The sequence below is a fragment of the Manis javanica genome, chromosome 1 (genome assembly GCF_040802235.1).
Source record: "Manis javanica isolate MJ-LG chromosome 1, MJ_LKY, whole genome shotgun sequence".
In the NCBI taxonomy this organism is placed as follows: Eukaryota; Metazoa; Chordata; class Mammalia; order Pholidota; family Manidae; genus Manis; species Manis javanica.
In genome coordinates, this window is record NC_133156.1 from 163,786,589 (window position 1) to 163,808,066 (window position 21,478).

The 21,478-nt window shown below is 54.2% G+C and overlaps 1 protein-coding gene across 6 annotated transcripts; it reads right to left on the minus strand.

The window, feature by feature from the left end:
* Positions 1–818: 818 nt before the first annotated feature.
* On the minus strand, positions 819–21,105 carry ZAP70 (zeta chain of T cell receptor associated protein kinase 70). 6 transcript variants are annotated; one of them, XM_017651009.3, is made up of 15 exons: positions 20,958–21,088; positions 20,641–20,721; positions 12,467–12,528; positions 11,705–12,155; positions 11,000–11,160; positions 7,407–7,545; positions 7,219–7,306; positions 7,095–7,141; positions 6,835–6,886; positions 5,722–5,914; positions 4,955–5,161; positions 2,939–3,131; positions 2,706–2,846; positions 2,489–2,601; positions 819–1,297 (listed from the first exon to the last, which is right to left on the minus strand). In XM_017651009.3, the coding sequence occupies exons 4-15, from the start codon at positions 12,104–12,106 to the stop codon at positions 1,174–1,176; spliced, it is 1,860 nt and encodes a 619-aa protein (XP_017506498.1). In that variant the 5' UTR covers positions 12,107–12,155; positions 12,467–12,528; positions 20,641–20,721; positions 20,958–21,088; the 3' UTR covers positions 819–1,173. The 6 variants fall into 6 exon arrangements, with proteins under 6 accessions (XP_017506498.1, XP_017506497.1, XP_017506499.1 ...); XM_017651008.3 differs by lacking the exon at positions 12,467–12,528; XM_017651010.3 differs by lacking the exon at positions 20,641–20,721 and having other exon boundaries at positions 20,958–21,082.
* Between the last annotated feature and the right edge of the window lie 373 nt (positions 21,106–21,478).

A 21,478-nucleotide genomic window follows, 5' to 3' on the forward strand; every position in this document is an offset into this window, starting at 1 on the left:
CCCACCCGGGACTCACGCTCCTACACAACGCTCAGCTCAAGCCCCAGCGCCGCCCCCACAGTTCCCCAAGTCACCACAGGTACCCTACAACCCCACACACGAAAAGGAAGAAAATTGGCTTTCCTGGAAACCGCAGAAGACCTGCCTTTCCCTGGCTCTCAGTGGGTTTTATGGCCGCTCCTGATGTCGCCCTTGAGCCACTCCCCACGCCCACAAGACAGTGAGGCATAGGCTGCTAGCCAGGCAGGGGATCGTGGAGAGCAAGGGGAATTGAGTTCAGGAAAGAAATGCAGGGCCTGGCTCCATTTCACCCGACCTGTTGGGTTCTGCGCTCCAACACCCAATTTTCTATGTAGGGAAACTGAGGCAACAAGAGCTTGGGGTCAGGTCTGTTGAGCGGGACTGGGCCAGCACTTGGGGCACCAGCTGCTGAAGATCCCAGCTGGGCCCAGGGAGAAAGATGGGGCAGTTGAGGGGGTGCTGCTGATAGGCTCACCTAAAGAGACAAAAATGCATCAGTTTGGGGCACAGAGTGGGGGAGGGATCGGCATCTGTTAAAAATCTCTCCAGGTGGCTACACGAGCATGTAGCCAGCAGAGAGCGCCCATCGCGTGCAATGCTCACAGGGAGGCCTCTGTGTGCACAGCCCACCCTCTATGAAGATCCTCCCTGAGTACCCCACCCCGCTCCCCGTACCCTGGGAGTTACATGCAGGCCTGTGAAGGGGAAGTTTAGAGGGACTTCCTACCGACCCCTTCCAACAGCACAGACCCTTTCCTGGTGCCACCCTCACCCCACAAAACATAAGGAGTTTCAGACAAGAGAAGCTGAGTTTATTACAATGACCGCGGCCTTCCACCTAGGACCCCCCCAAGTCTTCCCCTTCAGGGCCCAGAGGAAGGAGCGTCCTTGCTGTAAGGCCTCCTTGGTTCAGGCCCCCCCACCCCCAGCAGGCACCACAGCCCGGACCACGCTCCCACCCTCCGGGGGCCTTCCCTCCACTCCCAGACGGAGGACAGGTAACCAGGCGGGGAATGTAGACCAGCAGGAACCTGAGGCCTCGCTGCCCACCGGACGGCAGCCCCACCAGTAGGGGAGAGGATCTGAGCCCCGGCAGGCTAGGGCTGGGGCCAAGGGCACATGGGGGCCTGCAAGCCCTGAGCAGACTGGCACTCAGGCACAGGCAGCATCAGCCCCCTTTCCGCCCGCTGAGGCGCCCTCGGCCTTGCCCGCCAAGCTGTAGTGGTAGGCCCGCATGCGCTGCTCCACCGCCAGGAAGTCTGGGCGATCCTCCCACCTGTGGGGACAGGCTAGATCTAGGCCACTGACCACACCCCAGAACCCAACTTCCTCTGGAGGGCGGACCTGCACCGGGCTCCAAAAATCAGTGGGGCTGGCAGCGAGGTGGAGCACTAGGGGTCAGGTGTTGCCGGAGCGTGTTACAGACAAGCTGCTGACATACATGATGATGAGGCCCATCTATGAAGGCTAGCCGATGAAGACTGAGGGTCGGGGAACAACTACAAACCCAGGAGACAGGATGTTGAATGCTAAGTACTGAGCATGTGCTGAGAGCGAGGGGCGAGGATGCTGCCTGTAATGGAGCAGAACGTTGCGTACTGAGGGTAGGGCCCCCTAGTGGAAAGTTAGGGTATTAACGGTGCTGTGTGGGGAATATCCACGGCTGGGTTTTAGGGGCTGGCTGGCCTCTTTGGGTACTAGGGTGGTGGTGTCCTGAGTGTTCCCTCATGGAAGTCAGGTTAATACATGTTGGAGGAGGGATGGATGACCATTAATTATTTGTCATAAACAGGGTGTCTATTTATTGAATTGTTCAGTTGTTTGGATGTCAGGGTCCTAAGTGTTGGCCAGTGGAATAATGGACGTTGGGGACAGAGATGTATCAAATGTTGGAATGTTTACGCGTTGCATGATCAGTGTAGGATAATCGCTTGTTTGGGTGTATTTTGCCTATTGCCTGATGGGAAGTTCAGATACTGATGGTGTTAGGAGTGGGGTGTTCACGTTCAATCAGATAAGAGGTGGGGGGTTGAGTACATTGAGTATTTGGACGCTTCAGTGTTGACCTGTCTGGATAATTAGGTGTTGGATGGCGGGGGCTAAGGATTAGGCACTAGAGTATTACCCTAAGCCCTGAGTATTGGCATCGTATTTTGGGTAACAGTACTGACTTGTTCTGAGTTGCATGGATCTGAGTTGCAGGATCAACGTGTTGCATGTTGGCTGGTGGGGAGCTGAGGGTTCAGGTGCTGGGGCACTGGGTATCCACAGGTAGTGTGTAGGGCTCAGCACACTGGAGCCCAAGGGGTCAGAGTGTTGAAGGGTTGAGCACAGACGCAGAGACCAAAGGTACTGAGTGTTGGAAAGGCCACGGGGGATGAGTTAGCTTGGGCTACTGGGAACCACCCCTGCCTGCCCCAGGCCCAGGTGCCGGTTCAGGGACACCCTCCCACCCGCGGGCACTCACTTGTAGGTCCAGCAGTCGCTCATGAGGGTATACATTTCAGCCGGACACTCTGGCGGGCACTCCATCCGCTTACCCTGCTCGATGAAGCTTATGACCTCGGGGCCCTTCATCTTCTGCTCAAGCCAGAAGCACGTGGCCGCGTGAGTAAGCGGAGGCCCTCACCCCGCCCCCTTCCATGGCAGCTCCCTCGCCCACCCCCGCCTCTGCCCACGCCTGCCTTGTAGGGCTTCTGGCCATAGGAGAAGGCCTCCCACATGGTGACCCCATAGCTCCAAACATCACTGCGGCTGGAGAACTTGCGGAAGTTGATGCACTCAGGCGCGTACCACTTAAGCGGCCACTTCCCAGCAGAGCGGGCCTGGGGAGGAAGAGATGCTGCCGGAGCAGGGCTCGGGGGACCCTCCACCCACCCACTTCGTCCACCTGGGCACCGCAGGGCAGGGAGCTCACGGTGTAGTAGCTGTCGTCGGCTCCCAGGGCCTTGGAGAGGCCAAAGTCACTGATCTTGGCATAGTGCCGGTTGACCAGCAGCACGTTGCGTGCCGCCAGGTCGCGGTGCACGAAGTTCTTCTCCTCCAGGTACTTCATCCCCATGGACACCTGGTGCAGCAGCTCTGCCACATTGCTGACGGGGATCTCCTCCCTGGGGTGCAGGGGAAGGCAGGGTCAGCTGAGAGGGGACAGCCCGGCTTCCCAAGCCCACTTCTGAGCCCACAGGAGCATGTGTTCAACAGAAGTTACCGAGCACCTGCTGTGCGCCAGGCACTGGACTGAGGATGCAGGGGTGAATGGAGCAGCCAAAAACCTCGGCCCTCATCCAGGTTCCAGACTTTAAACTTCACCCTTACACTCCCGGAACTTACACATTTGCCTGCATCCTCCAAGTGCCCTCTGGCCATCTCAAAAATAAAGTATAAGCCGAGCTCCTGATCGCCCCTCCCCTCCTCTCCCCCTCCCTCTCCCCGTCCCCCTCTCTCCCTCCCCTCGCGCACGCGCACACACAGACGACCGCCCCACTTTTTTCCTCCAGCATTCCCTTTTCCTCCGCTCCTCTTTCTCACACTCAGCACCCAATCTTTCACCAAGTACTGGGAGCTCTTCCCCCAGAATCCCTCCAGAATCCTCCTACTTCTTTCCACCTCTGCTTCTGCCCCCGAGTCCAGCCCCATCACCGCCAGCCTGGACCGGAACAGTCAGCCCCACCCGTGCTCCCCCCAGTCTGTCGGCCCTACACCGGAGTGAGGTCCTGCCCCTCTCTGCGCTCAGCCACCCAGGCCGCCCACCTCACTCTGGGTGAAAGTCCGAAGCTCCCCCACAGCGCACAGTCCCTGCACCCTGTGCCCCGTCACCGACCTCTCCACCGCAGCTCCCCTCCCTCTCCGCCCAGTCTGCCGCAGCCCAGGGCGCTCGCCTGTCCTCCACCCACCAGGCACTGCCTTTGCCCTGGCCCCGGGCCCTCTGCCTGGGCACCTTTCCCCCCAAGCTGCACCTGGCTGCCTCCCTCAGTTTGCACAGCCTCACCTCACCTCCGACCCGGACACTTTCATCCCCTTTTTCCAACATATGCTATACTTTATCATATTATAATTATTACTTAAAACCTCTCTTCCCCAACCAGAATACTGGGCAGAGATCTTTGTTCCCTGTTCGCTGATGAATCCCAGGTGCTGGTAACAGTTCCTGTCCCAGAGAAGCTGCTCAGCAACCACGTGTGGAATGATGGAATGCATGAGCCAGGGCACCAGCAAGTGTGGGTTGCCATCACATGCCTCAGTGTGAGTAAAAGGTGTCTGTGAGGGTAAGGGTTTGAGGTACAAGGGAATACAATTTTGATCAGAGGTCAGAGCACTTTTTCTGTGAAAAGTCTGATAGTAAATATCTCAGCCTTTGTACACATGGTCTCTGCCATGCAATCTTCTTTGATTTTTCTTCTTTTATAGTCTTTTAAAAATGCAAAGCCACGCAGTACAAAAACAAGCCATGGGCTGCAGTTTGCTGAACCCTGCTTCGGGTCAATGACAATCAACTATCGGCAACTTCACTCAGGTTGTAATTTTGCCCAAGAGTTGGGGTAGCAACCATGTTAGAGCTTTACTTTCAAAGCTCTTAAAAACAGTGCCAGACTGTTCTGAGACCTGAGCAGTAGCCACTCACTTGATCCTCATTTATCCTCATTTGATCCTGCCCCTTGAGGTAAACACTATAACCACCACTGTGGTACAAAGAAACTGGCCCAGATGAATTCAGAGACCTGCCTGGGTCACACTATGTAGTGGCAGAGCTGAAATTCACACCTGGATGTCAGGCTTTGTCACCAGAACCGTTAACAGTTCTGCCTTGTGGGCGTGGGTGTCAGGGTGTGCAAGGGGGCAGGTGTGAGGGTCTGTGAATGTGTGAAAATGAACATCCCTTGAATGGAGGGGGTGAGGCCCCCAGCCCCCAAAGCCCAGCCCATCCGGGACTCACTTCTTGCCAAGCAGGAACTTGTGCAGGGGCCCACCGCCCGCCATCTCCATGACGAGCATGAGGGCCTCGGCCTGGCAGACGCCGATGAGCCGCACAATGTAGGGGTTGTCCAGCTGGTGCATGATCTGTGCCTCACGCATCATTTCATCCTTGTCTGCCTTCTCTGTGCTGTGTTTCAACACCTTGATGGCCACATCGATCTGCTTCCTGCCACAATGCATGCCCACAGAGGTGAACACGTGAGCTGGCACATGTCCCACTTGGCCCCATATTCCCATTACAACTTGTGTAGTGGCTGCTGCTGGCCACCCAGAACACCCTTCAGGGCCAAGGCACACACTCCCTCAGCTGCCAGGAGAGTAGGCTGGGGACAGCTCACAGCCAAGTCCCTCACCGGGAACTGCCCCTCAATGAAAAGAACCTCCTCAAAGTTACACTCTCCCTGAGAAGGGGGGACTGGGGTGGGGGGCGCCTATATCTGAAGACCACCAATGCATGGGTAAAGGGGTGCCCTTTGCAGCTCCCCTGGGATTGGATGAAGCCTGTTACAAGGGCAGCTCAGCCCCACCTCTCCCCTTCCAGGCCTGCCTCTCTCACTGCCACAGGGGCTGCCCCCGATTCTCCCAGGTAATCGCCTAGCACATCCCAGGCTCTGCTTCCCAGTCAAGCTGACGACACACCCTGGCTCCAGCCCCTGAGGCCTGGTGAAGCCTCTCCCCTGCGCCCCACACACCGCAATACCCCAAACCACAGCAGGGCAGCCATACTTGCGCATGCGGTAGACACCCTGGCGCACTGAGCCGAAGTTCCCGCAGCCAAGTTCTATGTCAGCTATGAGGAGGTTCTCACGCTTCAGGAAGAGCTTCCTGTCCTTGAGCTCCTCGGGGTCACTGTAGGGGCTCTCATACACGCTTGTGTCCATGGGCATCGGCCGCAGTTTCTCTGGGGATGCTAGACGTGCTGGGCACACACACACAGGTATACGCTCCCAAGTCAGGAGAGGGGAGAGGGACAGGGGATGAAGACAGCAGGGCAGCCTTGGTGCCCACAAGGCACATGCCCCAGATTGGGGCGCTCCACCCAGAGCACGCACAGGCACGTGGACTCGAAAGGTGTGTGCATCGATGTATCGATGTGCACATGTACACTCTCACTCATATCTCTGTGATGAGGATCCAAAGTGCATCTGCGCACATCACCACTATTGTACCAGCTAGAGCACGCACACCGGCACTGTGTACAAGCCATGTGCACCCATGCCCGTGCCTGGCCACGTCTGTGTGTGCAGCACACAGCCATATTTACAAGAGCTCCCTGCATGAGCCTCTGTGGGCACATGCACCCATGTGGACAGGCTTGCATCCACACATCAAACACGTGAGCATCAGCTGCAGGGAATTTTAGGAATGTGGGCCCTGCAGCGTCGGCCTGGGATCAAATCCCAGCTCCACTACTGCCTGACTGCTGGACCTTAGAAAGTTACTTGCCTTCCTTTCTCATCTGTAAAGTGAGAACAGTTACCCTGACTACCTCAGAAGCACGTCAGGAGGATTCAACAAGCTCATATGCAGTGAGCTGGGAGCGTGACTGGTACACAGCAGGTGCTTAACAAATGTGTTTGCCCCAGGTAGCTTAGGCACAGCCAGGTGTACTCCCCTGCGTGTTGGCAAGCACTCCATGCACACGCACACAGGTAGGCATGGGCAGTGGGAACCCACATGTACATCTGCAGGCAGAGCGTGAGCACCCGGCAAACTGCGCCAGCTGCTTCAAGTCAGGCAGGGCCGCATCCTCCCCTGCCACAACTCGGACCCCAGCAGGAACCTTGGTCACAGCCTGGTGCACACCCTACACACACACCTCCACCTCTGCCAGCTCACCTGGTTCAGGGGTGTATCCATCTGAGTTGAGGGTGTCGATCCGTCTCTGAGGCTAAAGGTCATAGGGTCAACAAGGGTCATCAGGGCCAAGCTGGGGGCACCCAGCGCCTCTCATGAGACCCCTATCCTCTGAGGACTCCCAGGGACAGTGTGGGGGGCCCTCTTCTGTTCCACAGTAGTCCCCTCTCCATCCCAGCCTCACCCTGGGAACAGGACCCATTGCCTGCCCACCCAGCTCCATCCCTGAGGCCCCAACTCACTTGGGTGAAGGTGGATGGGTGGGCTGGGAGTGTGGGAGCAGCAGCCCCTGGGGGAGCAGAAAGGACAGTGAGGGGGTGGGGGCAGGGCCTCCGCTCCCTCTGCCGCCCCCACCGCCGCAGTCACCTGAGCTGGTGCTGGCACTGGTGTTGGGACAGGGCTCCTTCAGGCAGTAGATGAGCCCGTCAGCCTTTAGCTTCAGGTACTCTACCAGCTGCAGGGGGGTGGTGTCAGGGCAGGGCCTCCTCTCCTGCCAAGGAGCTGAGCACCCTGCCACAGAGCCCCACCCACAGCAGGGTGGGCGGGCAGCTGACCTGCCAGAGCGTGTCAAACTTGGTCCCCTCAGGAATGCAGTATTTGCCCGCCTTGTCCTGGCTGATGAGGTAGTGGTACACGGTTTTCCCGTAGATCAGGGACAGTGCATACGTGCCGTGCTCCTTCCGGGGCCTCAGCCTGGCGGGGGCAAGGAGAGATGTCACCCTAAACCACCAGACTTCTCCTGTGGCTCCCCCTGCTGGGCTACAGTTCCTGCACCACCCCCATCCTGGGCTCTGCACCCTGGCACCTCATGGAGGAGCAGCAGGGATTGCAGGAACCAAGATCAGACCCACTCAACCACCAGACCTCCTGGTAACAGGCCAGTCACAGAAAGGGTGGGGGGGGATGAAGCGAAAAGGGGGATGGCAGGATTCACAGGGAAACACGGTTGTCCAAGGCCTGGCATGTGACCATCCACAGGGAAATGGGCCTCTCACAGCAGATACTCAGCCCTGATGGCCTGATACTCAGCTACCCACAGCTGGACCCTGGCCATCCAGGAAGAACATGTGACCCTCCATGGCTAAATGTTTGGCTACCCATGGCTGGGCACCTGGCCTTCCACAGAGGACACTCAGCTACCCAGGAGGTGAAGGACACTTGGCCATCTACAGGGGTCACTTGTCCACCCATGAGGGGTATTTGGCCATCTATGGTGGACACCCAGCCACTCACAGTGGACACACAGGTCAGGTAGCCTTAAGACCATTCTCTTGGGGAAAGAAAGTCATTTCTACATGAAAAACAACAAAGGTAAGCACAGCTCCGTGGCTAGCTCAGGAGCACTTTTGTACAAACCAGAAAGGGTCACCCTATCATCACAGTAGACCTGCTGGTTACTGTAACAGACTGACCTTTGACAAATGAGACCCTTGACTGTCCTCTGCTGGAGATTTGCCAAAGTAAATAAACAAATCCTCCATGTCTATTAATGGGAACTGAACCCCTCAAAGATGGTGCCTTTGTGCAGTAAGAACCTGTCTACCCGCACACAGACTGATCTGACCATGTGTCACACACACACACACACACACACATGGGCCAATTTAGAGCCAGACACCTGCAACCCTCACATCCTGCAGTGGAACCAACCAACGTATCCCATACAGCAGCTCTTTCTTGAGTCACTGGCACAGGGCCCTATGCCACAGGTAAGTGCAGGTTCCCGATGGAGGAGGGAGATCAGCTGGTCCTGGGGGGCTCGGGCCTTGTGGAAGCTGTCGGCAGCTAACCAGTGCCCGAGGAATGGCACTGAGTTACAGCTGTCAGCAGGAAACAGCTCAGCCACAGATTATCTGAGCACATCGCCTTGGCCTTTGCATGCCTCAGTTTCCTTACAGGCACAGTGAACAAAATCAGAGCTGCTTAACATGAAAGGGGCTCCAAATCTCAGGTTCAACCATAATCTCAAGTAACTGTAGGCAAAATCCTTGGAGTAAATATGTTTCAGGGGTTGCAAGAAGGGTTCAGCTTTGGTAAGAGTCCCAAAGGAGTCTGTGATTCAGAGGAGGTTAAAAAACACTTAACAATATATGCCTGCACACTCTTTCCAGAGCTCAAGTTTCTTTTCAGTAAAATGAACCAGCACCTCACACACCACAGTCTGCAGAAATAAAGCACGCTTTGGTAGCAAACAGCATTAGGTATGATTCCATCCATTCTTCAGCAGCTCTGAACTGTGCTCAGTGGTGAGGGTGGCCCTGGTCTTAACTCCAGGCCTGAGTGGCATGCATCCTTCTATCGCACCCTGCACCCATATCTAAGAACTGGACCACCACCTACCAGGGATGCTGTCTCAGCCATGCCTCATGCGAGGTTCTGTGCCTACAGCTCTGACCTTTGGCCCCTGGCCACACACTGAGAAAGCAGTCACTGACAACAGAAACTTCAAGAAGAATCTACAGCAGTTTCTGTCCAAAGCCTGCCTTGCCAAATTTCCCAGGAGTCTGGCTCAGTGTAGCTGTTTCTGGTTTCTTGACACTTCTGGCATGAGTCACTGTCCCTCATACATCACCAACTGCTTCTGACCCTCAGCCAGCCTCAGCCTCTACACTGTACCAGCTCCTCACTCCTCCAGCCTCACCCTCCCACGGCCAGTGCTGCCCTACCTGCCTTGGAGACGCAAGCCAGCTCAACATCCAAAGCACCTTCACCTGCTCCAAGCCATTGGCCCTGGCTCACCAGAGAGTCCTCTTATCTTAACAGAATGGGTACCTCTAAGTCTGTCATAAACTCTGCAAGAAGTCTGAAAACTTCTCCTCTGGGCAGCAAATTATTTGTCAAATAACATCTTGTATGGAAGCTTAAGAAATGTAACAGGTCAGAGCTGAGCTGGGCTGGGGGCTCGGAATCCCATTTTCTCTGCCCACCACTCACTTCACCCCCTCCCCAGAATCCTTTGATACCTTCAGGGGCCTTTGGGGACCTGGAGGAAATTGGGGGCACAATTGGAATGGTGAAATCCTTATCTGTGTGTGTGTGTGACAGTGAGGTAGAAAGGAGGAACAGAGGGAGGGAAGGGAAGAGAGAAGAAAAACAAGACAGAAGAGAGGCAAAGAACATGTGAGACTGTGTGATGAAAAGCTGAATTGAGCTGGAGAGGAAACCAGAGAAGGAGACCTAGACTGTAAAACAGAGAAAGATGAAAATACATCTGTAAAGGAGAGTGCAGAGACCAGGAGAATGAGTGGGCTACACCAGCAGGCCAGCAGCAGCCCCTCCCTTCATGGTGCCTGGCTTGGAGACAGTCCCTGGACACCTAGAGAGACATGTAAGAGCACATGAGATATGAATGTGCATAACACGTGTGACCAAATGTCAGCAAGGTCTGAGTGAGCATCACACTTGAGGGGGGAGTGTGCAGCCTCTGGACACAGGTGGGTAACATCTGGAGTACCAGCCATCACTAGTACTAGAAGATAGAGCCCTCTAGAAGTACCAGATGCCGGCTCTGCCCTCAAGTTTACAGACCAAGAGGAAAGAAACATAGCCCCAAATGCCCATAGTAGAGATGCCACTCACGTTGTTCCAATCCTATAAACCCTGTGGAGGGACCTGCCTCTTGCAGGAGACCCACAGGCAATCTAGCACACATGCATAGACCTCACATGGGTGCAGGAAATCATGGAAATGGGTCAGTTTCACCATGTGGGATGGCCTGAGCAGACAAATAGCATCCAGCATCTGACATAACTATACTTTACTGATTCAACATTTTCTTGTCCACCTGCTCCACAAGGACAGAGGTTTGTGAGTTTTGTTCACTGCCTTGTCCTCATGCCTGGAACAGTGCCTGGCAAACAGCAGGTATTCAGTAAATAGCTGTTTAATGAAGGAGAGGGTCCCCCAGCTGGTAAGTAGCAGACACTTGATTCCAACCCAGGCAGTCCAACTACTGAGTCCTTACCAGTGCTGCCCCTTTCCCATATGGTGCCCCTTTGCACTCAAAAATGCACTACCCACTTGCACACATGAGCACTGACACAACTCCCCAGCCCACGTACACACTGAGGTCTGCCCCTGTCTCCAGGATTCCAGCCACAGGCCCAAGCCTCTCCACCCAAAGCCACAGGCCCCAAGCCCCACATACAGGAACTTGCCGTCGGTCTGCGAGCCTGAATACAGTTTGCGCTCGGCCTCCTCGCGCGTCAGGCTGCTGTGGTACCAGGGCATCCGTTCGTGAGCCGTAGTGGCAATGAGCTTCTCCACCTGGGGGGCTTGGCTGATGATGGCCTGCTCCAGGGCCTCGCCCTAGGGAAGTGGGGGTCAAGGAGACTTGTGTTGCAAAAGGCGTGACTACAGGAACCCTCTTCCATCTTCTGGACCTCCCCAATTGCCTCTGACCCTGAGAACCCCCAACCCCAGGTGCTGTTGAGGACAGCCCACCAAACGATCTCCTTGGTCCCTCCCCAACTCTCCACCCGCCCGGGGCCCCACCCCAGGCCTCGCCTTCCAGCCAACCCAAAGTTCATTTAAAGCTTAACATCTGAATGTGGTAGTTGCGCACCGGTTGTTGTGCAGGCTGTGGAAAACCACAGCCCACCGATCCTCTGGACACTCTACCGCAGGGCGCGGCCCCCTCCTGGCCCAGCGCAACCTCCACGTTCCCACCAGGCACAGACGTGAACCGGACGAAGCTCAGGCCTCAGAGGCCTCCTCCCAGGTCCCTCCCTAGCCAGGGCCCCACCCCTCCAGCATGCAAATCAGACGCAGCACAGCAAAGCGAGGGTTGGCGAAGAGAGCCCTTCTCGCAAAGTTCCCACTGCTCCTTTGGCGCCAGGCCCCGCCCTCTCACCTCCAGTTTCCACGTCTGGCGCACGTAGTCACGCACCATGGCGTCGCGCAGACTGTCGAAGACCCCGGGCTGCGGCTCGAACCCAGACGGCCGGTTGCATGGCTTGCGCAGGTTGCAGGGCAGCCCGTCGGGGTCGCGCGAGTAGAACTCGCAGAGCTCTGCAGGGCCGCAGTGCGCCTTACCGCCCGCGATGGCGTAGGTGCCATTGAGCTGGCGCTCTATGGGGAAGTGGTGGAAGCGCACATCGTGCACGAGCGAGAGCACGTAGCCGCCCAGGGAGCGCAGGCACTGGCGCAGCAGGAAGAGCCCATCTGCCATGCCCGCCAGCTTCAGGTGCTCCTCGGCCTCGGCGCGCGAGATGTTGCCGTAGAAGAAGGGCAGGTGCGCCGCGGGGTCCGGCATCACCGCCGCCGCCCCGCGCAGGTTGCGCACCCCTGAGCCTCGCCAGACCCTGCGGGTTCAGAGCGGGATTGGAGGCGCGTGAGGGCCTCGACTTTCTCTTCTGAGCTCCGTCCATTGGGCCCGAGTGAGTGGGAGAGAGGCCTCATTGAGAGGCATCTGTGCTGATAGCGCAGAGCCTGCTTTGTGTGAGAGTCGACCTGGAGAGGAGCGCCGGCCTGCTGGGCTCATCTCATGTCAGGGAGTCCCAAACCCAGCTCTGACTTTTCGGAGATCTTGCGGGGTGCCCAAACACCTCCATGGTACCCCACACCAGCCCCTGGAACCGTTCATTCACTTCCCAAACACATGTTGAATTCTTACTGTGTTTCAGGAGATCTGGGTGAGTAAGACAGAGATGGTTCTTCCCTTCTTAGTACAACAGTCTTGGAAAGGAGGAGGGGGTTACAATAAACAAGAAAATAGACAAAAATAATAATTACACATTGAGGGAGACCAGTGTTATAAAGGAAAGAGAATGGTTTGACAGAGAAAAGGCCACTAAAGCTGGGATGGTCACCTTCTCTGAGGAGATAGCATTTGAGCTCAGATCTCAAGGTTGAGGAGGAGCCAACTATTCAAAAAGTGTGGAGGAGAATGTCAGGCAGAGGGAACAGCAAGTGCAAAGGGCCCGAAGCTGAAACAAGCATTGATCATCAGAGGAAACTTTCTGCACTAGCCTTCCCCTCTCCCTTTCCACTGACTCTTTCCTCTTGGTCTTAGACATTCCTCTTTGCACTGACCCCTCTGCCTTCCTGGACATGTTTCTAGAAAACATAAACTAATCTGAGTATCCATCAATAAGGGATTGGTTAATTACATTAGGGCATAACACCAATGTGAACTTCGACACAGCAATTAAGAAAAATAAGGTGTCTACTTGGAAAGTATGATCCTAGGTGTGGAGCAGGAATTAAGGATATCTCGATAAATATGTACTGGTGAGGTAGAAAAACTAAAATTATCTACCTTCGATTTTCAGGGGTGATAGTGGGGTCTGAAATCTTGATAGTGGGGTCTGAAACACTTGATTGGGTTGCACAAGTGTTTGAATCTCTCAAAACTCAGAGAATGTTCACTTAGGATTTGTTCATTACATTTTATTTGGACCCCTCATTTTAAAAGAACCATAAAGTATTAACCCCCTAGCTCTATGATCTGTGTGTAAAAATATTTAGCTTTGGTAAGCACTTATGATTGTAATTTACTTTGAAAGGCATCCAAAAAAATAACATCAATTGATGGGTGAATAGGGAGGTAGATAGGCACAGTCAAGTCTTATTATTTGCAGTCATTCCATAAAGTTACCGCAAACACTGCAAAAAATCTGTGAATGCTAAAAACCATTGCTCCTAGAGGAAATCCAGGGCTGGGTTCCTTCAAGCCTTTGATTCCATTGTCATCATGTACTTCTTATGTGTACTTCTGTTTAAAGACACCTTAATACATACTATCAATTCATTAACAAATTTACAGCCAAGAGCACTCTAACTAGGCTTATCTAACATTCTTTCTCTGTAAGGCGCATCACAGCCTTGCATATAAGAGCTCTAGACAGCACTTCCACATTGCACCTGGAGGCCATTTAAACAGTGAAATCATCAATGAAAAGCACACAGATGTGAGATCAAATAGACTGTGAGTACACTTGTTTACAGTGTGTAAGAACTAAAACAAGGCCAGTGTCACCTTGTTTGACCTTGGTGGGAACCTGTACATCAGTTGGCTCAAAGATCTTGTTGCTCTGCATGTGTCCTCAAACAACAGTGAATATGTGAATATTAGTTTTGGAGTGCCAGATTTTAGCATGTAGGCTAATTTATAAATACGGAATCCGCTGACAATGAAAACTGACTATATGTGATAAAGTGAATATAACATGTTCATTGTAGAACCTAAGGGGTGGTTAATGAATGTACACCTAATTTTCTATTTTACTGTATATTTGTAAGAGTTTATTTAATATTGAAACAAATTATCTCCCCATAGCAGTTTCCTACTTCATTTCTCTACTAACATGGGCCCAGCAAGGTCACCCAGGCATCGGTTGCATTCAAGCAACGGTCCTTGGAGGCCTTTCTCAATTAAGCAAATGTGAGCAGGGGGCACAAAGAAAGCTTTGGTGGGTTGAGAAAGGCTGCCTCTCCCCTGGGTGACCAGAGGCATGCACGGATGGGCACTAGAGCTGAGAGGAAGAAACTGGATGGGAATCAGGTGAGGTGTTGGTCAGAGCAGCTGGAGGAAGGGGCAGGATTTGCATTCTGACCTGATCTCCTCTAACACTGCTGTTGGGAGGTCTACCTTGGGTGGGTTCCTGGATGTGCAGCTGTTACAGGCTGGCATTAATCCGGGACTGCGTTTATGTCCCTACATGGAGATGTAGGTCACCATTCCATAAAAGTGTTTTATTTTTAAAGTCAAGAGGGCTGCTAGGTATTCACTCTAGAGGAATGGAAACTTGCTTTCACACAAAAACCAGCACAGGAAATGTTTATAGCAGCTCTCTTCATAATTGCTAGATTTTTGGAAACAACTCAAATGTTTCTCAGCAGATGGATAGATAACCTGTGGTACTTCCCTCCCTACAAGGGGATCCTGTTCAGCAGTAAAATGGAATGATATGCTAATACATACAACCACACGCTGGTACCTCAGAGGCATCATGCTCAGTGAAAGCAGCCAGCCCCCAACAGCCACAAGCCATGTACTTCCATTCAGAGCCGTAGCGATGGGGAACACGTCGTCAGTGGTTGCCAGAGGCTGGGGGCCAGGCAAGAACTGACCATAGGGGAGCATGAGAGAATTGGGGGGAGTAATCTACATCTTGATTGAGATGATAGTTTCTTGGGTCTGTGCATTTGTCAAATCCCACGGAATTTTTCACTAGAATGGCTGAATTCTATTACTTATAAATTATACCTTAATTCTTTTAATTAAAGGGACTGGAGAGTATAAACAAACGAGACTCTCAAAATAGTAACTGAAATAGGAGAATAACGGGCACTGTCTATATTCCTGTGTAGTCTACACTCCTGCCCCACCTCCTTGACTCCCACCCTCTCCTCCAGCCTCATGGTGCACCCCCATCCCCCGCCAGGCTGCCTTCCATGCTAGCGGGGACACCTGGCAAGCACTCAGTGCCCTCCTCATGCTGGGTCCCCTGAGTGATGGACACGGGTGACCCTCCTTCCGGCCAGAGTCTCTTGGATATCCCGGCTCCTTACAGACTCCCTGACATGCCTTCCTCTCTGACAATTCCTGCTCTTTCCTCTCTCCCAGTCTGGGCCCCCTTACTGGGCCATCCTGACTGGCTCTCTGCGCTGCCACACGCACATGTCTCATCCAGATCGCTCCCCTGAGGCCGGTTTGTGCTGGCATCACTTTGATCTCCACCCACTGTTTCTATTAATAAAACCTAAGATCAGATCTAACTCACACTGTGCTTGTGGTTGGCTGAACCCCACAGTCTTGTTTCCCACAGGAGCTGAGCTTCAGGTCTGCAAGTTGCTTCTAGGCAATTCGTAAAGGCTCCCTTGCTCAAGAACATACTGTGGCTCCCTCCAGCCCATTTCACTGAATCTAACAAAACTCCTCAGTCTGTCTCTGCTCCTGCTGGGCTGCACTATCAGCCTCCCTTCAAACTCACTTCTGTACTTTAAACCCCGCAGCACCCTCCCCACTCCCCTTCATCTTCCCAGATCCAGCTAGCCCTGCTCACACACTTGTATAGCTGCTCCTACAGAGCATCAGCAGCTGTTATGAGTGGGGGACAAGGCAGCAAAGTGGGGGCTTGTCCAGGCACTGTGAGAGGGGTGGGGGGTATCAAAGCTGGTCTCTGGGGCAGGAAACTGTGGCAGGAAACTGTCGGCAACACAGTTTGAGAAGCTCCTCCCTGCCATGGCCACAGGTGCAACCTGGGTAGCCAGAGGTGGGTTGTTAGAGAAGCGTGGGTTGGGGAGGCTGCCCTGGGAGCCCCGTCCAGGGCTGTAAGCCATGACTGGCCACCTTGAACCCGAGGCCAAGGTGTCCCAGAGGCAGAAGCATTCCCCGGGCACCCTCAGTTTTATTCCACCTTCCCAGTCTTGCTGCCAATAATGACGATGGCAGTAACTACCACACAGCAGGGCAGGTGGGTCCGGGGCTCAGCCAACCCTGCATCTGCTCCGGCCTCCCTGCACCTTTCTGGGCTGATCTCACTAATAAACCATGGGGGTGAATGCTGGGTGACCAACCTCCCAGGGACCCAGAGGCCAGAGATGCTGGGGAGACCAGAGGAGGTGGGCAGCAGGAGACAGAAGGTGAGGGCCCAGGGGACAAGAAGCTGGAGCACATGTCCATGCGGTACCCCCACACAGGCCGGGCCAGCATGAAGTGTTTGCTTCCAGACAAACTGGGCCCATCTGCGGCCTCCTAGACTCAGGCAGGAGGATCCGCTGCTTCTATCCTGAGCTGTGCCTCTGCACTTTCCCAGGGGACATGCCCACCATGAGCCCCCACCACCCCACCTCAGTCCTGCTGGGCTGACCCCAGCCAGCCTCCCCTTGAGCTTGTGAGCTCCTTGTGAGTTCAAAGATCCTAACTTAGTCTTCACAGAGTTTGCGGCTCCACTGAGAGATCATGGCACACCAGCCTTGTTCTTATAGCCCAGGTCCAGAAGGAGGAAATCTATGATCTTTGGCCAGATGTATCTGCCTGGAATTCCACCATTTAACATCCTCCTTGGGTAAGGCAGGGTTAAATTACATTTGTTCCAGACAGACCTGATGCCCCAAACATCCTTCAAAGGAAAAAAGGCTCACGTGGTCAAACACATTTTCAAAAGCTGTGGAAGGTATATTAGCATATTAAAGGTTCTGACAATACCTGCATGGAAGGACCCTTTCTAGCTTTGTTTGATCCCTACACCTATGTAGTAGGACTTTAAAGTTCTGCTCTTCCACAGAACACACCTGAGCATGAAAAACCCTGATTCAGTGTCCATCACAAGAGCCAAGAGGAGAGACTGAGGCAGTCAGGGTGCAGAGGGAGTGAACCAATCCAACTGGACTTGGTGGGAGGGGGCGGGATTGGCATCAACCAGGCCTGGAGGTTCCATGTACCACCCTCAGCCAGACACCAGAAGTGTCCCCACCCAAGGTGCTCCTGGAATTGAAGCCCAGCCCCTCACTGCCCATGCCTCCTTCACTGACCCCCAGCCCTCTGCCAGATACACAGAGTCCCCCTGAAGCCATTCCCTGCTCCTTAGTCGGCAGGCCACAGTGCAGTTCCCTGTGCCCACTAACAGAGGTGGCACAGGCACTTGCCAGCCAATAAAATGCCACCTTGGTTACATTCTAGGTCACAACAGCCATTGGCACTGTTCCATGGATGGCAATAGGCTCCTTCATATCTTTTTCTTGACACCAGGGGGTCAGATTGAAATCATGGAATCATGGATCTACTGTGTAGTAATGGTGCATTCTGGGCAGTGAGTTAAGTTCGCAGACCCCCATCTGGAAAATGGGCCCACCGAAGGTGCCCAGCCCTGGGGCACTGTGGGCATCCCATGAGCTAAGTTACGCTGTGCACCACGCACAGGCTGACCTGTCATTGTGTCTCATGTCCTCTGCTCACAGCCCTCCAGGATGCCCCCATCACTCAGCGTCAGAGCCCAAGTCCTCATGGTGGCCACCAAGGCCTTGCACCCTCTGCCCCATGTCCTCCTTGCCCGCCTCACTCGCTCCCGACCAGGCACACCAGTCTCCTTCTGCTACCTGAACAAATCAGGAGTGGTGCAACCTCAGGACCTTGCACTGTCTGTTCCCTCTTCCTAGACACTCTTACCCCAAAATCCCTCACTTCACTGGGAGCTGTGCCTAAATATTTGCCTCCTCCTCCAAGAGGCCTTTCCTGACTTTCCTCTCTAAAATCACATCCCCTTCTTTCTCTATCCCTGACCCAGCTTTACTGTTCCTCATTCCCGAAAATGTGTTGACATAGGACCTTCATTCCCTGCTAGAATGCAATCAGTTTAAGGTGGAGACTCTGTCTTGTTCCCTGCCTATATCAGCAAGGCACATAGTAGGTGCCCAATAAGTGTTCATAGTGTATAGAGGCCACTGATACTGGCATACCTAAAAAGTATGTAGCCCACTGTGATGGATCTTTGGAACCTGGCAGCCTGGCAGGGGTAGAGAGGGTCCGTGGAGACTACCTTGGGGGAGAGAAGTAAATGCTGGACCCAGGGGCCTCCTCCACTAACCAGTGGTGGGAGGAGGAGGCGACCTGGAGAAGCCTTGCACAGGCTGTCCCCTGTGCTCAGGACAGTGCCCACACCCTTCTGGCCGTGTGCTTCAGTCCTCTGCCACTGTCACTCCTCCCAGAAATGTTCCATGATTCCCAGCCTCCCTCCTCATCTCCCCTGTTGACCCACATCACAACGAGGGCATGTATGATCTCTGTCTGTTTACTCTCCAGTCTCTGACCAGGCTGAGCCCCCAAGGCAGCGCCTACAGCTGGCTTGTTTTCCACGATAGCCCCCACTTCATCCCAATAAATATTTGTCAAACAGTAACAACAACAGCTTGTGTGTCTGGATTTTACTATACCTCCCCTGAGCATTACCCACTTAATTTACACCTCACTTCAACTCCATTAAACGGGAACAGTCATCCCCATTCCTCAGCTAAAGAGGCTGAGGCCCATAGAGGTGGAGGTTATACTCAGAATCACACTGTCAGCGAGTATCACGCAGGATCTGAGTGAGGGTCTCTCTGACCAGCAACCAGCACTGATGGCTCTCAGGAGCGTCCATGGGGAGAGAGGAATCCACAGCTCTGTGCTGGGTCCCCAGGCTGGCCCTGGTGTCATTGCACTTAGAACCTCTTTTGATTGTCAGGACCCAGAGTGCTGGGCTTATGGGGTCTGGGGACAGGGCCTCGCATCTAGCAGACTCCTAGTGTCTGCTGATTGCTGGACGATGCCATGAGACCAGTCCTGCCACCCCAGCCTCTGCTGCCTGGGTTTTGGGTGTCAGGCTCTGTGACTGTAAAAGGGAGACTGGCAAGGCTTAGGGGACGGACAAGGTTGGGTGGTGAACAGGAGGCTGGAGGCTGATGGAGACGCGGGCACAGCATAGTACTGTCCTGTGTATGTAGGGCGTTTGGTGGCGTTCCTGGCCTGTACCTACTAGATGCCAGTAACACCCCAAGTCATGATCAAAAAATGTCTCTGGACATTAGCAAATGTCCCCAGGGAACAGGGGGAAGGCAAAAGTGGCTCCAGATGAGAACCGCTGCCATAACACTATGCTTTGGGGTGGGGCAAGGAGTGGTCAGAATGGAGAGGTCTGGCTGCTACAGCACCCAGAAGTGTCTCCAGGAGCTATGAAGTCCAGAGCCTGAGACAGGTCAGAGCTGGTGATGATAATTAGAATTATACGTGCTTATATAGCACCAACTACGTGCCAGACACTCTAGGTATGTTCTCACCTAGCCTTGCAAGAATACTGTGAGTGAAGCATTTCTAGATTCGGGATCTAAGCACACAGAGGTGGGTGACTTGCCCAAGGTCACACAGCACACACAGTAGGTGGCAGAGCCAGGACATGAATCTAGGCTACCAGGCTCCAAAGTGTACGCTTAGACACCATCCAGGCTGCCTGCCTACCCAGCATCCCTGCCAGGCTGTGTGTATGAGGCTGAAGGATGGGTAAGAAAAGGAAAAAGAAGCTCTGGGTTGGCAGGGGAAGATCCTTGGCAGGCGGCACACAGGAGTCCCTGACCCTAATCTCTCAGCAAAGCCTTATAAACACCTACCAGGTTCTCAATGCCCTGGCTGAGATGAGAGTAACAAAGTTCACCTTCAACTGTTCACACGAAACCCCACACCTTCCTGTCAAGACTCCCTGCCGCCTGGGATCACCTTTCCCAACCTCTCACCCCAAAGTCATAGACACCAATTTTGTATCTGCATTTAGCAGATGCGTAAACCGAGGCTCCGAGGCCCAGTGACGCACCAAGGACACACAACAGTTGAACAGCTTTGGAGCAGTTTGCTCCTTCCCCACTCCTGGTGCCCCTTGGATGGGAGCAACCCTACACCTGACTCAAGCCTGCCCCAGGCCCCTCGTAGGATTCACTGGCATTTTGTTGCTCAAATTCACAGCCCTGTTGAGTGCCCTCATATTCATGGGGCCAAGGGGCCAGAGCTTTCTTTGGAGATTTCTCTGCTTCCTGGAGCCAAGGATGCCACCCCAGTGGGGCCCAGCAAGAGGCCAGGGACTGAGCAGGCATCTCTGTGTCCCCTGGACACTGCCACTCAGCTGACCTTCTGGAGAGGGAGCGGTTTCCTCGGGGTGGCCACAGCCATACCTGCTTCCTTCTTCAGCTGCCCACCACCATGCCAATCCTACAGCTTCCCTGTCCTTCCCAGAAGCCTTCTGACTCTGTCTGCCTCCACCAGCCCCAGGCCACCCCTAGAGACTACTACCCAGTGCTGCTCCATCTGGGATGACTTACCTGGGGATGTGCAGATGGGTATCAAGACAAAACAGGCCACCTACGAGGTATCTGATCCCCAATGCTGATAGGCAGCTGGTTCTAGATGAAGAATTGGGGCCCAAGAAACCAAGTTGGGTGTCTCTGCAGCCTAAGCCCACAGCCTGAGGCCCCTGCTGGCCAGCCACTCCCTCACATGCCCAGGCAAAGGTGTAAGGAGGCCACGTCCCACCAGGGCTTCTCTCTGGGTGGGAATTTTATTCACCCTCTGCTCACTGCTGCAAGAGTTCCCCGGATGACTGTAGTGGCAGAATGGGGCAAAAGGCTGGAGGACTCACCTGGATGCCCCAGTGGCAGCAGAGAGGCTGAAGCTGGCAGAGAACTGGGCCGGAAGGCCTAGTGTGCTCTTAGCGGGTTTCTCTGAAACTTAACCTATTTCCTTGATGCAAAGACAGGAAAGGGGCTGCGTCTGAAGTTTACATCACAGTCACAAAGTGCTGTGTTCAAGGAAAATTGCAGGTCATGTGCTCCTGGGAGGGCAGAGGGCATTTCCGGGGCCAGGCGGTGCCTACCCCAGGAGCAGGGGAAATGAGGCAAGCTGCAGGAAGGGGCTGTGCTAGAATGACGATGCGGATTCCAGCAGCATCCCAGACCTGGGGGGAGTGAGAACGGAGCTGTGTGTGCGGGCCGGGTGGGCGAGCGGGGGGCTGCGGGCAGTGGCAGAGGAGCTGGCTCCCAGGACGCACTGGAAACTGGAATGCCCCCACTTTCCCCTCTCGTGGGGCCCCTGGGGGAATCGCTCATAGGGTGATTTATTTATTCCACAGACAGGTTAAAACCAGAGAGGAGAAATTTGCTG